At 40.9% G+C, this 16,176-nt stretch overlaps 1 protein-coding gene across 6 annotated transcripts in view; it reads left to right on the top strand.

The window, feature by feature from the left end:
- The window catches only part of tox2 (TOX high mobility group box family member 2), a 102,865-nt gene that overhangs the window by 53,102 nt on the left and 33,587 nt on the right, over positions 1-16,176 (top strand). For all 6 annotated transcript variants that reach the window (XM_026166867.1, XM_026166864.1, XM_026166865.1 and 3 more), the window contains exon 3: positions 7,548-7,607. In XM_026166867.1, the coding sequence (XP_026022652.1) occupies positions 7,548-7,607 (60 nt within the window). The remainder of the gene's footprint in view (positions 1-7,547; positions 7,608-16,176) is intronic.

Below are 16,176 nucleotides of genomic sequence, written 5' to 3' on the forward strand. Positions count from 1 at the left end.
ATTAAGGCCCACTTTGCCCCACGAAAATGTAACAAATGTGTGAAAACATCACAGCCGAAGTCAATGTGGGGAGAACGATGTAGAGAGTGGCAGCGGAGTTGGTGGTAGGGGGCTTACGAACGATACAAGAGGCAGAAAAGAAGGGAGAAAGTAAGGGAAACTCAACATCTTAACACTCGCCAATCCGCCTCCATGCCAGAGATATCAATGTAGTTGGCTTTCTCTGAAATTCAAATGGCAAGAGGAAAAAAAGTAGATGAAAAAGGGGGAAAAAAAGAAACCTCTGGCTTTGGAAAGGGGAGGGGAGGGGGTGCTGAGAAAAAGACCTGTCATCTATGTATTAGTGCTCTGTAAATATTACATGAGCTCCACATTCACTCAGTTGTTTGGCATTACTTCCACTGGATGGGTATATTATTTTAGAAACCATGCCTTGTTTATGGAGAGGCATGACCTACTTCCAGACACTCCTCTCTTTCTCTCTCGTTGGTATTTTTTCTTCCCTTTCCTTCTTTCTCTCATTCCTTTTACCTCTCTCTCTCTCTCTCTCTCTCTCTTTCTCGCTCTCTCTTATTCACTTTCAATCTGCGAAATCTCAACTGGTTGTCCCTGCTGAACAATTACAAGGCAGAGAGACCCAAATGGAGATGTTTGTAGAAAACAACATGTGTATAATTAAGGTTTAATGAGCTCTTGTCAGGGTGGAATGTGCAATTAGATTGGTAATAGAAAATTCAGCCTAAATGCTAGTGGCAGAGGCTGGATGTGGAGTCAGCATGGCAGTGAATGAAAGAACAGTGAATTATTTTGAGCCCTATTGACAGAAGTAGATGGTACTGGATGCTGCATTTAGATTTAAATACATGGTGAGTTCCCAAATGCACAAAAACGTTGTGTTTTTTTCTCCCGATGGTGCTATATTGTGTGTGTTCTGTTTTGTTTTTTTTAAATTACTGGGATCCGGCACACCGGGTTGTTTTTTTGTTTTTTGTTTTTTAAAATTCTTTAACAGCTACACTGTGCAGAATAAAGCAAGACAATAAACAGAATTTTAATTGAGAAAGTAATAAATGTGCTTGTGCATGATGTATAAAAGGGCAAGTAGGTTTCAATCAAAATATCTCTATTTCTTAACAAAAAGGCAGATTTGATATTTTGTCACAGTATACCAAGCAGTAAATTTTAATTGATTAGTTGATCATTAATTTATGTCTTCATCGGTTTTGATGTTCCACATTTAATAAAATCAGAGTTTTTAAATGTAAGGTATTCACAACAGGTCAAACATTCACGTTCAACTATTTTTAAGTTGCCAAATTCTAATAGTGTAAATAGTATCACATCTTTCATGTACAGGCTTTGTAGAAATCTAGGATTTACTTTGAAATGTGTCGTGATACGGTTATTGAAAACATTACCTTTCAGGTGAATGTAACAATAAAGCACCGGTTACTACAGATGGACCACATTAAAATCACTGCCTAACATTTCTTTCTAGGTCTATGCTTTTTCTGCTACACAGGATCACTATTTTATGGGCAAACATTTCTCCATGTTTAAATAAGGCAGTTGTGAGTAAAAGCAGGTATCTTTTTGCTCTCTTCCTCTTTTCTGACAGCCTTTCTCTTGACTTAGTGGAATTGTGGCTTGTTGGTCTGGTGGAGAAGATCCATGCACACACAAAAAAATTGTGTTTGGCTCTTTCTGAATTACTTGACTAGTCCCTGAAAGAGAGGGTCCTTTGTTGGCTTCCTCCGGGACTGCCCTTGAAAGGCTCCTATTGTGTGGTAAACACTATGATATAATGCAAGTGGATTTAATAGATTTAATGGAACAAGCAGATGTGGTTTTCAAGTCTTCATGTGATGAGTAGCTGTCTGTTTCAGGTGATCAGAACCACACCTGAAAGAAATGAAATAATATACGAACGATGTGGCATTCTAAAATCATGCAAAGCTCTGACTCTGTGTTAAATACTCGTGTGGAGACAAAAATCAACACAATTGATTTGTGCATGATTTAAGTGCGATTTGATATCTCATTTGCTATATTTCACTTGATCTTCCATATTGTTGTGTTGTAAGTCAAGGTTAGGCAGAGTGGGGGCTGTTGAATGTCAGCGACGTGTTAGCTTTGTTTTCATTGTGTTAACAGGAGCACAATGGTACGATTGTCTGGCCATCTGAAACCATACACCTACCCAGAGCTTTCGGGGGTCAGAGGTGGGGGAGATGTGTGTGCCTTTAGTCCAGTGAACCATGCATTTTGAAAAAGCCAGAAACAGAAGAGTAATCCATCCAGCAAACCATCAAAAACATTCTGCTTCACTGTCCTGCACAGATACCAGATTTGCTCATCGTGAAAAATGTTCTCATCTTCCAGATACAAATTATGCCCCCCCCCCCCCCCCCCCCCCCCATGTTGCTTTCTAATCAGTTATGCATTATTTTAAGATGTCATTTGAAAAGTGGCATGCTTCTTGAAGCCCCTCAACGTGATGGACAAGATCATAAAGCTGAGCAATAAACCTGAGATAAATGTTATATCTTAACACTGATAGAGGCAATTAAGTCCATCATAAGAGAGAGAGAGGGAACACTCTCCTCAGGAGACTCATTCACTTGCATGGTTTAACATGATCCCCAGCTAAATGCCTTATTTTATTTCTCCTCTCAGCTCACAGCTTACAGTCGAGCACAAATTGAGCTGATTTTTTTTTTCTTCTTCGCAGAATTTGGTTGTTCTGTCTGGTCTGCCCTTTTCTGTCTACCATCATGTCTCTCTCTCTGCCGCTCCCTTTGGCTCTCTCCTCCCCACTTCAATGTATTTGTCATGGTAATGTAAAAAATCTCAGCTGCTTCAATTCAATTTTGAAGCAGCTGAGTTCAATTTTCAACTTATTTTTCCTTTATTTTCATCCCTTATTTCCTGATTACTTTAGTAGATTAAATGTTTGCCAAAGGCCTTTATTATAATGAATTATGTGTTTTTTAGCATCATCTACTCTAAGGTCAGAGCCCTTGTCTGTCTTCTCTCTGTTTGAAATGAGGAAATTAATCTCAGTGGTCAGTTAAAGGTCTTGGAGGCTAGCAGTCAGAGGTCAGTGGTTAGAGATAAGCATCAAATTAGGCCTTCAGAGTCTTGGTCAAGTACACTTTTGTATCTTTATTTATTTCAGACATAATAAAACAAACAAAAAAACCAATATATACTCGTCTACATGTATTTTCATTTACGAATATGAATATATGTGTAGATATACACACACACACGTATTTGTACAGACAAACAAGAAAAATATAATAAAATAAAACACATTCGTCTAACATGAGATAACACTTCAGCTAGGTGCTTGGCTGAACGAAGCTCATTCAGAAAGATTAGAATTGAGTTTGGCCTTTAATAACACAAAAGAAAAGGTATGCAAGTGCAGCTGGTTAGCTTAGCGCAGCATAAAGACCAGACACAGTCTCATCTAAAAAAATAATTGCTGCTAAAACTTCTTGTCCTTACTTCTTTCTAAACAAATAAAATGTAATGAGATAATGTGTTAACTGGTAGGTTTTCTAACCCTTTTTTAAAGGTCTTTACTCAGATGAGCTGGTTCCTCAGCCAAGTGAATCTAATTGCCTGTTTTTTAAATTATTGTCATCAATTTGGTGTCGAGACAGGAGAATGGTATTGGTGGTTTCATCTATGTCTAGGCAAGAAAGGGGAGTAATTTCGTTTCACAAAAGGTAAAATCATTCCTTTTGACGTACTCCAGATTAGAGTGAGAGCATTAAATAAAAATCAGCACAGCATGACAACCGAGGTTTGTAAAAACTGTGTGTACAGTACACTCACCAGTTGTTAACCTCACAGTACCAGGAAATGATTATTTTTACCTTTTCCTCTGATTTTAGATGGTGTTTATTATTTTAACAGCTCTGCCCTTGGAGACTCCTCCCATTGTGTAGCAAGAGCACAGTTGCAGACCTCAGTTTGCTCCTTTGACATTTGATATAATTGTTTTGCACTTACCCTGTTTTGCTCATTGAGATCTGGTTTGCAGTTGTGAAAATAAACTATTCTAAGACACCTTGACATCTAGCACAATGTGAGTAGGACAGCATGTAAAATCATTCTCCAAGAGCAAGAACGTGATTGTATTTTCATTGCAGAATACAATGATTGTTCCTTCTGCAAACTAATAGTGCTATCAGGCAGAAATTATTGCACTAGAAGTAACAGTTCCATCAGAGGCTGAATGATAACATGGAAATGGAACTGGGGCTTCGAATTCAATAATGTTGCAAGGAATTGCCTTTGTACTTTGGTTTGTTTGTTGCCCTCAATGTGTTATGTATGAAGATGGAAATAAATGTTAATGAAAACTGTGCTGGAGTTGAATCTGAGTATAACTTAAATGGAAATATTGGAATGTTAAGGGAAAAAAATCCCAGAATTGATAAAAAAGAACAAGTGATTTGCATAAATTGGTCCCTGCAACACTTTGCATGTGGTGAAAAATTGCTACAATAAGACCCGGGTCCATTTTCAGTCACCATGCCAGAGCTTGAGAAACACCCTCCCACTCTGACTCACTGTAGGCACAAACCAGTCACGTTATTTGACCTTACAGTAGCAACAGTAATTCATCTCGGCCACTACTAGCTGTCTTGAGGTGTGTTTTGTTTTCTCATAAATGGTTGGTGCCAAATAGTGTCAGACAGAGAGGGAGGGAAGGCCTCTGGGAGAGTGTGAGCGAGCGTGCGTGTGTGTGAATGTGTGCGCATGTTTATATGCCCGTGTCTTTCGAGCTGCGGCCTCTGGCTGTGACCCCAGTGTTAATCACTGTACAGCCAGAACAACCACAGGCTTCTGTCGCCACTACTGCAGCTACAGCCCTTCTCCTCTCCTCCTTTATGTCAGTGTCATTCATGCTCCCTGTGCTTTTTTTAAATGTATCTCTCTAACCCCCCCCCCCCCCCCCCCCCCAAAATACCTACAGTATGTTCCCTACTTGGCCTCCTACTTGCACAAGATTGCTATCCCCTTCCCCATTAGCTCCAGGATACACCCTTGTCGTTCTCATCGCCTCTCCATAACCTCAAACTGTCACCTTTTCTCTAGCCTATGCCTCCCCTTTAGGCTTCTTTAGCTTGGTATTTCTGAGCTATGAAATCGCTGGGCTGTCCTGTCCTGTCCTGATTTAACTAGCAAAGTGCAGAACAAGCTAAAGGCTGTTCTCTTTGTGTGTATCACTAAATAGGTGGCAGGGTTGGTAAAAATGTTGGCTTGGGATGTTTTTTGTCATGTTTTTCATGTTGTTTTTGGTTATTAGTGTATTACGTGACAGGCTGGTGTCATATCATAATTTGATAAATTTGATAATGTTTTGCTTTACATTTATGATTTTTTTATTTGCAAATATAACAAGCAATATAAACAAAGACGATCAGCAACTTGTGGGTCTGAAAAACTTGCAAGTATGCAGAAGTGCCAAAAAGTGTACTTCTTAAAATGTCCACTTGAGGCTGGTTCCCAAAGAAGAAGAAGAAAGTGTGTACATTATTGTACTTTATTGAGCCCCGTGGGGAAATTGCTCTCTGCATTTAACCCATTCACTCAGTGAAGCAGTGGGCAGCCATTGGGCGCCCGGGGAGCAGTGTGTAGGGACGGTACCTTGCTCAGGGGTACCTCAGGGTAGCTGTAAAGGGGAATCGAACCCCCGACCTTCCGATCATGGGGCAACCACTCTACCTACTGAGCCATCCCTGCCCCTGCCAAAGCAGGTCAGTCCCCACAGACTGAAACTGTGAAACTGGTTAAATAACAAGTTTAACGGCAGAGAACGTAGGTGACCTTGTTTGTGATGTCGGTGACTTTTAGACAGCTTTGAATGCAATGATCTGAATTTTTCCGACTGTGTGGTTAGTTGTGCAAACAGACTATACAAGTTTTGTTCCACATTCTCTTTTTGTATTTATATTAATTTGAATTAAGGGTGTGGTGGTTAACACTATCACCTGTTATCAAGTAAGTCCTGGGTTTGAATCCCCTGGCCGGCTGGGGCCTTTCTAGGTGAAGTTTACATGTTCTCCCACAGTCCAAAGACACGGATGTTAGATTCATTGGTGATTCTACATTGGACTTAGGTGTAAACGGTTGTTTGTGTCTCTGCTTTAGCAGTGCAGTAGATTGGCGACCTGTCAAGGTTGCACGCTGCCTCTTGCCCCATGACAGCTGGGGTAGGTTCCAGCCTAACTGCCAGTCTGAATTAGATAAGCAGAATATGGATGGATGGACTTGCAATTAATTAGCAGACCTGTGCATCTCACACATATATTCTAATGATGCAGCTTGGGTAGCACTCGAGTCTCTTGTCCTGACGTAGTGAATTCTGGTTCTAAAAAGCACATAGATGGCAGCGATCATAGTGCTAAAGCTGAAGCTTCAAAGTGGGGCTAAAAAACAATTGGTAATTTCATGGTATCTACATCTTTTTGTTTTTTAAATGTAATTCCATGTGAAAAACTTGTCTCATCTTAACAGAGTGATCTTAACAGAAATATTTTTTAATGCTTGTCTTTGTTAACATTTAAACTAGAAACTCCTGTACTTGTTCAAGCAGACGTTCTAGCACAGTAGATCAGTTTCTTGATTAATACTACGTAATAGCTGACTTACAAAGGTTATTTACTGCCATCAGTGCTGCCTTTGATTAACCTTTCATGCTTACAAATCAGCACCTACAGAGCCTCAGAGGCTTGCAAAACAATATACTAATAATGGCAGTACTAGCAGGCTAATGTTGAGAAAGACATAGATGACTGATGTTGCACTAAATGCAAATGTTAATTTAACACAAATCAACATTTGTTAATTTGCATTAAATACATGCAGTAGTTGACGATGGCAATGTCATTAAGTAAAAAAATAATCTAATGATGGTGGTGGAGCAAAACTCCCCAGAGGGACAATCCCCGAATATTAGATATTTGTACTTTATTTTATGAAAATATGTCCCATACATGTTAAACTATTTAAAAGTGGTGGACTCACTGACCAACCAACAGACCGTTTCATTCTAGAGCGATTGGAAAGAAAATGAAAAAAACCTTTTCTTTAGTAGATATGAATGTGCAAGATTGACTGACTGAACCAACTGGGTAGTCAACTAACTAGACATCGGTGGCTGCAGTTGCGATTATTACTCTGTTGTGCCTTTGTTGCTTCATGACACACGGAGAATAATGGCAGTTAGGTGTGCATAACACTTACAAACACACACTCAGGCTGTAGGCAAGCTAAGAGGAAGAGTGTGAGTTACACAAGCTTTGACAGGGCCTAATTATACAAGTCTCTAATGAACTGTAATTACTGACATTCACTGGAGCATCGAGGTCTATTGCAGTCATTAGGCTGCAGTGTTACACTCTTTCTGTATCGGCACTGACTGACAGAATTTCTTTTTTTTTTATCCCTTTTGTGATCTGTTGGCCTCTGCCTCACTGTTTTCTCATCTCTCTCTCTCTCTCACTCCCTGTGTCTCTGCACTACAGTTTGATGGTGACAACATGTACATGAACGAAAACAATCACGAGTTCCTCGCACCAAACCAGGTGAGTCCAAATTTCTAATAATGGAAGACCTTAAATAGTCTTGAAGCCATTTTTCTTTCACTGTTGTCAAGTCTTGTTGAAATGTACAATAAGTCGCTGTTACTGAAAGGAACCACACACTTATGTGACATAAGCTGAAAGCAAGTGGACTAAAGATATTTTATTCTTTTTTAGACTCACAGATATGCCACACAGAACATGCTATATTCCATATGTTGCATGCAAACAAATAAAATGATGTTACAATCATTCAAAGAGCAATTAACAGTAAAATTGGTAATGCAACATTTTTACATATGTACTTGACAATGAAATTTATGGACTACTTAATCTGCTTATTCAAATGCCTCTTTTAAAATTAAGCACTGTAAGCGCATTTTTTAAAGAACTATATTCTTGAAATATAAGACATGATGTTTATTAAATATACGATTGGTTACGTCATAATATAAAACATAAAACGTGTTCTTGTCTTTTATAAGTTGAAGCTGAACACTGCTGCTACGTTTATAGTGCAGTAGGCACTGGGTTAGCAATTCATCACAGTACTAACCTATCATGATTAGATTTCTGCTAAGTACACAGAAACCAGAGAAGCTAAACCAGTGAAACTATGCAAATTTCCCATAAAAAGAGCATTGACCTTACTGTAAAGTGACAGTCGTCATACAATTTTACTTCCCTATATTCCTGATATTCAGTCATTCTCTTTGCACACAATTTTGGCAAAAGCCGACATAAAGAAATGTTTTGGCTTCATTACAAAGAATTTATTAAGTTAGAATGGGCGAGTCACTGCTCTTCTATAGCACATGGCAACCCTGCCAGATACACTGTAGCACAGCTGGTCATGAACAACTGGGAGACCATATGGTTGTGTTTGGACTGGGGGATTTGTGGAGTTTGGGAATAAGCCCATCTGACATACACAGGGGAGCGGGGAATTTGTCCCTGTCAATTGCAATTATTAAAACCAACCCGTAGGCTACAGTAGTTCTGTGTTTCAGTTGCATTTGCTTTTTTGCTAAATTTCTTAATGCTCTGGTTTGTTAAGGTTTGGCTTATGGCCCAGAGTAGGACACAGAGCTGCTTGTGTTGTCTTTTCTACACATGTAAAGTTAATTCAGAAGGCTCAGACTATTAGGACTGCCACAAAGTCATTTTAAGTGGGACAGCGCTGTTATTTGACAGATTTGTCATGCAGATACTTCACTTTCTAAAAAACTGCTAACCACTACTTTTATCAGTTAATTTCATATAGCACATGTGGCTTTACTGTAGTGCTGATTGACTGATTAGACATCAGCACCAGTTACTGATGGGAGGGCGAAGCATTGCGGTTTGTTAGAGAAGACAAGAGTGAGCGGCAGATAGGTAGAAAACAGGGAAGCAGGAGACAAAGAGACAGAGGGAAATAGCGTGAAAGACGGTGATAGGATGAGAGACGATTTTGCTTTGCTCTGTGTTATACTTTGTTTACTCAAGATCCCCTCACATTTGACATGTGCCTTGCTCTATTCTCCGCTTCACCAAGTTTAGCCTCTCGTTCCCTCTGACAGTTAGAATCAGGGAGGCCTAAGGGGTGGACACACACTCTGACAACAAAACATAGAGATGGGAAAATCCAAAAATCACTGATCTGCACCTCTTTAGCTGTGCTACATTTTTTATCCAAGCAGATTTTTAAATAGTGCGATCGCACTGGAAAAAAGTCACTGTAAATAAAGGTTGAGGGCACCTTTGTTGAGACGGTTCACTGAACTTTGTCAATTTGAATAATCGTCACTAACCCATTCTACTTACTCTTACATTACACCGTCTTCGTGGTCAGCACACACAAAATGTAACCTCACTCGTTTTATGCATTAACTTTTCAATTAATTATTTCGTTGTAATGTTCTCAAACTACCACTCGGTAGCTCATTTTCATCATGCATTTCACATCAACGACATCATAAGCACTAATAAAGGGATTTTTTATATCCATGCATGCTTTCCGTTTCAGTGTTTAATCACTAAATTTGGAACAAAGCCGCAGTTTGATTGACATTATCAAAGCATGTTTTGATAAAGTGCAATCATTTCTTGCACTAATGCGACACGAAAAATACGATTCTATACCTGCTAGTATATGCTTCGTGTTCCTCAGAAGCAACTGCATTAACGCTCGTGCTGTTTGCAAGTGTTTAGGTAAAACAAGACTTATCCTTTATTAATTAGTGTTATTCTTACAGAACAGTTGGGTGCGGTATACAGCAGTGTGCTCTGCTATTCTCAGTATGTTCTATCTCGAACTTAAACTAATCATACTGCCTAAAGCTGACTTTTCTGTGGTTGCTGCTTTATTATCTCCCTCAACTTATCTTTCACCCATTTTCTCTGACTCCCCCTCTTTTGCTCTTTTGCTCACTGTTTCTCTTTTTCAGTCTCTACCCCCGTTGCATTTAAATGCATTTGGGTCAGCAGTTCTGCCTCGAAACTCTGTGAAGAGTGTATTTTTCAGTGCTCGGCTTTCTCTCACTTCGGTTTCACCATGTAATTGCTCTATTTAACGTGGCTTACCTATATGAATTAATTTTCTATATGTCTTGCACATTCATATAGGTCATTCACAGGGTGCTGGTGAGTAAATCTGGCAACGCAACCTTATCAGACTGTTCAGTGCTTAGATGGGTACGTTCTAGTGATGAGTCACAAGGAAATGGGGTCAGTGCCATTGTCATATCGATGTTCCCATGAGCATCGCTGTCTGACCCTCCTTAGTTCTCTGTAGAGTTTCTTTTCCCCCCAAGCAGAGTGACAAAGTGTTAGTGATTCAATGACAAGGTCATGGACCCTGGTCTTAGCATCAACAAGCTCTTTGTCTGCCCCTGTGGCCACTGGCCATTGTCCTGGCATCATTGTAGAAAAGAGTAACCAACGAGAAGAAGCTCTGGTATTTCCTAGTGTTGTCACAGTTTGAACTGAGAAAATCTCCACAGTGGCAAGGATTAGAGCACCTCCTAAGTAGAGAGGCTTTTGTATCATAAAGGTCTTAGTAGACCAGATCACCTGAGGTAAGATTCCTCTCACTATAACTAAACAGAGCAGTGCGAAGCGACACGATCAAAGATAATGCACTGTGAGAGATTCCTTCTCATAGCTCCACAGCAAAGTGAAAGAAACAGTATATACTTCATCAGCACTTTACCTTGACAATGTTTTCTTTTGATGTCTTTCTCCCTGACTTATGAATTAATTTAGCAGAACTGCTGTTTGAGAGAAATATGTCACAGAAAAGAGAACACGAGGAGGAAATGGAAGGGGGAGGGGTGGAGATGGAGAAACTGCACAGGGGAATAATTCGGCTAATGGAGTGACTGTTTGGATATTCAGCAGAAGTAGGAATGGAGATTATGATCTCGCAATTAGCGTAACAAGGTTTTATTGATTGGCTGCTGCTGTAGCGTCTTTACTGCCAAGACTCTGCATGTGGCTTTAACACTAGGAAGGCCCAGAGCCCAGCCATTTGGCTTTTCTACCTTTAAAACCCGGAGAGCAGCCAAATGGCTGGTAGGCTTTTAGCTAAGCTTTAGCTTCAGGCAAGTGGAAGCTAAATTGGCTAGTCATTCATATGTAAATTGGGTTGTTACCTGGGAATTCTGGAGGGAGGGGAGTGGGGGTGTGTGGATGAGGGGGTGGGGGAGCTGCTAAAAGCGGTGAGCTTCCTTTTGTTTCATCTTGATGCATTCTCAATCATCCAGGGAAACAAATCTCCAAAAGTCACCAACTTGGAGTGTTTCAGTTTGCCATCTTAGGGAGAAATCAACACACATGGGTGTATGTCCTTTGTTGCTGAGATTTATTGATAAAAACAGTACAAAAAATCAACCATTTGTACACATTTTTACAAATAATTATAAAAAGTGAGTGAGTACATTTCAACATTTTCAGCAATCACTCACAATCCTGGCACTGCCATGGTATCTGTAGTCTGCATTTACCACATGTGTATCTGTTGCAGTGAACACATCGCACAGTGGCATGATTGTTCTTGCAATTGTGTTTGACCTGACACATGGCTCTTTTTCCAGGGCTCGGTGTGGAGGGTTGTGTCAAAGGCAACTGTTCTTTTCTTGCCTTCTTCGCAGCTACATGAGAGTGAGCTAACTCCCTTGCAAGCTCCACCAGGAAGTCCACCCGTCTTTCCTTCGTCCCGGAGCATGCTTGATACAGCACATGTGCATTCAGTGCTGCCATGTCAATCATGTTATAAAACACGGCAACTGGCCAGCGCCGTGTTCCTCTGCGGACAGTGTACTCCCGAACCATCTGGTCCATCACATCCACGCCACATTTTGTTTTGTTGTAAAGGGTGACAGTGTTTGGCTTCCTTTTGGTAGTGTTATCAGTCTGAACCACGCCGTGCATGCTGCTAAGAATATAGACTGTCTTCTTCCGTTTGGCCGCATACGCCGTCAGCGTGGCAGCAGAGGTTGAAGGAATGGAGAGTTTAAATGTTAGTTGTAAACAGCTATATCATATAATAACTGCAGCTGTAGCTGTGATCAGACATCCCCCTGCAGGCCCTGAAGCTGAGCTCTGAGGTCCTCACAAACCTGCTGGAGCCAGCTTCCATCCTGGGGAGCACGTTTTTGTGTTTCAGCGCGGGGCGAGGCACAAAACCCAGATGGTCCAGATGGACCAGATCGTTCGGGAGTACACTGTCCGCAGAGGAACACGGCGCTGGCCAGTTGCCGTGTTTTATAACATGATTGACATGGCAGCACTGAATGCACATGTGCTGTATCAAGCATGCTCCGGGACGAAGGAAAGACGGGTGGACTTCCTGGTGGAGCTTGCAAGGGAGTTAGCTCACTCTCATGTAGCTGCGAAGAAGGCAAGAAAAGAACAGTTGCCTTTGACACAACCCTCCACACCGAGCCCTGGAAAAAGAGCCATGTGTCAGGTCAAACACAATTGCAAGAACAATCATGCCACTGTGCGATGTGTTCACTGCAACAGATACACATGTGGTAAATGCAGACTACAGATACCATGGCAGTGCCAGGATTGTGAGTGATTGCTGAAAATGTTGAAATGTACTCACTCACTTTTTATAATTATTTGTAAAAATGTGTACAAATGGTTGATTTTTTGTACTGTTTTTATCAATAAATCTCAGCAACAAAGGACATACACCCATGTGTGTTGATTTCTCCCTAAGATGGCAAACTGAAACACTCCAAGTTGGTGACTTTTGGAGATTTGTTTCCCTGGATGATTGAGAATGCATCAAGATGAAACAAAAGGAAGCTCACCGCTTTTAGCAGCTCCCCCACCCCCTCATCGACACACCCCCACTCCCCTCCTCCAGAATTCCCAGGTAACAACCCAATTTACATATGAATGACTAGCCAATTTAGCTTCCACTTGCCTGAAGCTAAAGCTTAGCTAAAAGCCTACCAGCCATTTGGCTGGTGGCGGGTTTTAAAGGTAGAAAGGTAGAAGCCTGGGACTGCCAGTGTTAACATGCACAGTGTGTGTAGACCAGCCAGTCACACTAGTTCTACTACTACACCACTACCAGAGCAGAATCTAGCTCGGTGTTACCATCGAGCCACGGCCATTTCCTGATCATCAAAGCTGAAATATTATGGATTGTCGAGTTGAAAGGGTCTGTTTGAATGCCTGATGATAAAGTGGACTACATTTGCATTTTCCGCTCACTTTTAAGTTAATGCACTGCCCTCCTTCCCCTTTGAGTGAAAAGCAGGTATAAAAAGGCAGCTTCTGATAGCGAGCAATTTGAAAGTTTGTCTGCCTGTTTTACATGCTCGGAGTTCGAATGATGTTTTCATGGTAAGTTTGATGCAATTTCTCATCTCACTTACTATTTTGTAGCTCATTGCTGGCAAGGATTATGGAAGTCCCATGGGTGTTGTAATTGTAATTAGAGAGGTGACTGCCAACAGCAGATCTGTTAGACATGTTAGACACGGAGAACTAGACAAAGATCGATGGAAATATTTTTATTTTTGTTTGGTTGGGTTTTTTTTTAGGACAGTCAGCAGCTGTGAACATCATTATGTTTATTAAACAAGTTGTCAGATTAAACTCATAATGGGGCTTTTGTGTGATTTTTTTTCATCTCGTGTTTAATGAGAGATTTATTGGCATAAGAGCTCTTGTTAACAGATCTGAACAGATATGCCTGTCACATATTCTGGTGCTTAAACTTGCAGGAACTCCCCCCTTATGAATATGATTAAGTCCTTCTCTAAAGCTCCCTTGTGTCTCTCATCTTCCACCATATGTTTCTGATGAGCCATTGTAGAACATGATCCCATAGTCTTTTATGTCCAACCTTTGACAAATCTATCACCTCTTCCCTCTATGCTCTGAATTAAAGGCCCATTCCACCTTTCCAGTTTAGATGAATAATTCTCTTGTTTGGCAGCAGCCCAAAGCCCAGCCAGCATGTCTGGAACCTTGGTGGAGCCTGATTGGTCCGGTTCAGTCGTGTGTGACTGACAGGAAGCCCGCTGATTGGGGGAGACCGTATCTTTGGATCGTTGCACTGATTAAAGCCTCTCGGCAGCATTTTGTACACTCCCGCCGTTCGGGGTCCCCGCACTAGCGCCCTGGCACTGCTGGTCTGAATTACAGCTTGGTCGCATTAGTCTGATTTACAGCTTCCTCCTGCTGTTTAGATTGGAGTTGGGTACCAGAATGGCAGGCTCCTCCTCTACTACACTTCCACCTGCCCCCTCCTCTTCCTATTGATTCCCCTACTTTGTGCTTTACCCTCTACCCATCACCCCAATATCTCTAACCCTTTTTCTGCTGCCTCTTTTATCCCACCTCACCTGGTTTACTTTCCTTTTGACTCTCAATCCTCTACTAGTTCTTCTAGGTCACCCTTTTCTTCTTCCCCGATCCCTCAATTTTGCTTTTTTTTTTGCCTTCATTCCACTTCCCAATAAACTGTCCTCATACTCCATGTACACCCTTGTACTTGTCCTTCTTTTCAAATGTCCCTCTAACCTCTGACAACATCCCTTTACCTTTCCTACCCAGCAGATCTCCCTCTCGCTCTTTCTCCCTTTCGCTCCCTCACTGCATCTTTTGTGAAAATGAAAACAAAGAGCAGCCTGCCAAAATATTTCTATAGCCATTCGCTGACGAAGCAGGGAGCGGAGACAAAGCAAAAAGATGTGCAGGCATATTTGTCGCGGCAGCAGAAAGATGGAAAGCTCTGTCCCCGTGGCCTTTTTACAGTCATTTGGAAACTCCCCACCTCTCTCTCCTCTCTCTCTTGCCCTGTTTAAAAGCCCTCTGTTTGAAATACTCATCTGACATGGCATTATATATAAATGCACAGCTGTGTATTTGTATAAGGGCCTCGCTCTGCTAAGCTGTCCGTCCCCATGTTGCCCTAGGTGATCAGATGAAACTAATGCGATTCAACTTTAATGTGTTTCTGCAGGCCTTTCACCCAACTGGATAAAACAATAAGGAACAAACACCCACTCTTGCTAGGGTATAATAGAAATTGGGAAATGCAGTGTCTAGTCAGCCTTTTCATAACTGTTTTTTATTTGTATTTATTCATTTATTTTTAATTTTTTTAGTAAAGTTTCCCATGAATTGGTTTTTCCTCACGGCTGTGAAAAAAGGTTATGGGTTATTATAGAGGAAAATGTACCATTCAGCCACAATTCATTAGCAAAATACCTGGTTAATTATTGATGCAATATCTTCAAGGTATGAAAAAAGCCCAGACTTGCTATCGATCTATGTTGACTTATTTCCTGTGCTTAGAGAAAGTAGAAATGAGGTGGTACAATTTCTCTTATTAAACTAGTTAAACAGCGCACAGCAAAAATGTTGGTACAAAGCCTAAGGCAAAAAGGCTTTTATAGTTTTATATTAAATGTATTTGTGAGTTGGTTTTATCCCTCTATGTAGTGCTGTAGGGTGGGGTTATAGGAAACACAGTGGGCAAGAGCAGAACACAGACCGCAAAAGCCAGCACACAATCTAACCCTCTCTGTAAAAATGTACAGCGGATTGACTGGACAACAAGACACAGGTGGGAGCACTGCACTGGGGCCATAATTAACCACCCCACACTCACTGTTCTCAATGAGGGAAATTACAAAGGAAGGAAGATAAAGACAGGAAGTAAATACAAAAACATGACACACGATAGCTATCAAAGTAAAACAGCCAAAAGCCAAATAATAAGGATGCACTAAGACAGGTTAACAAAGAAAGCACCAAGACATGGATGAGATAGAGGAAGGAGAAAACAGGGAAACACTGAGATACTGGACACGAAAGAACATTAGAAGAAAATTAGAAACTCTGGAAAGAGAGACACATTCAAATATGAACTGATTACTCGACAAAAAACCCTAGATCCCTTTGGTTATCGCAAATACTCCCATACACAATGACTAATATGCAGAGAAACTAACAGAGGAAAGTTGGACTGGGCGTGTTAGGTATTGTAGACAAATATTCAAATCATTATTTTTTTTAACTCATGGTAGTCCCAGAAGTTAAGTACAAATAAAAATATACA

Source organism: Astatotilapia calliptera, chromosome 5 (assembly GCF_900246225.1).
Source record: "Astatotilapia calliptera chromosome 5, fAstCal1.2, whole genome shotgun sequence".
NCBI classification, from domain to species: domain Eukaryota; kingdom Metazoa; phylum Chordata; class Actinopteri; order Cichliformes; family Cichlidae; genus Astatotilapia; species Astatotilapia calliptera.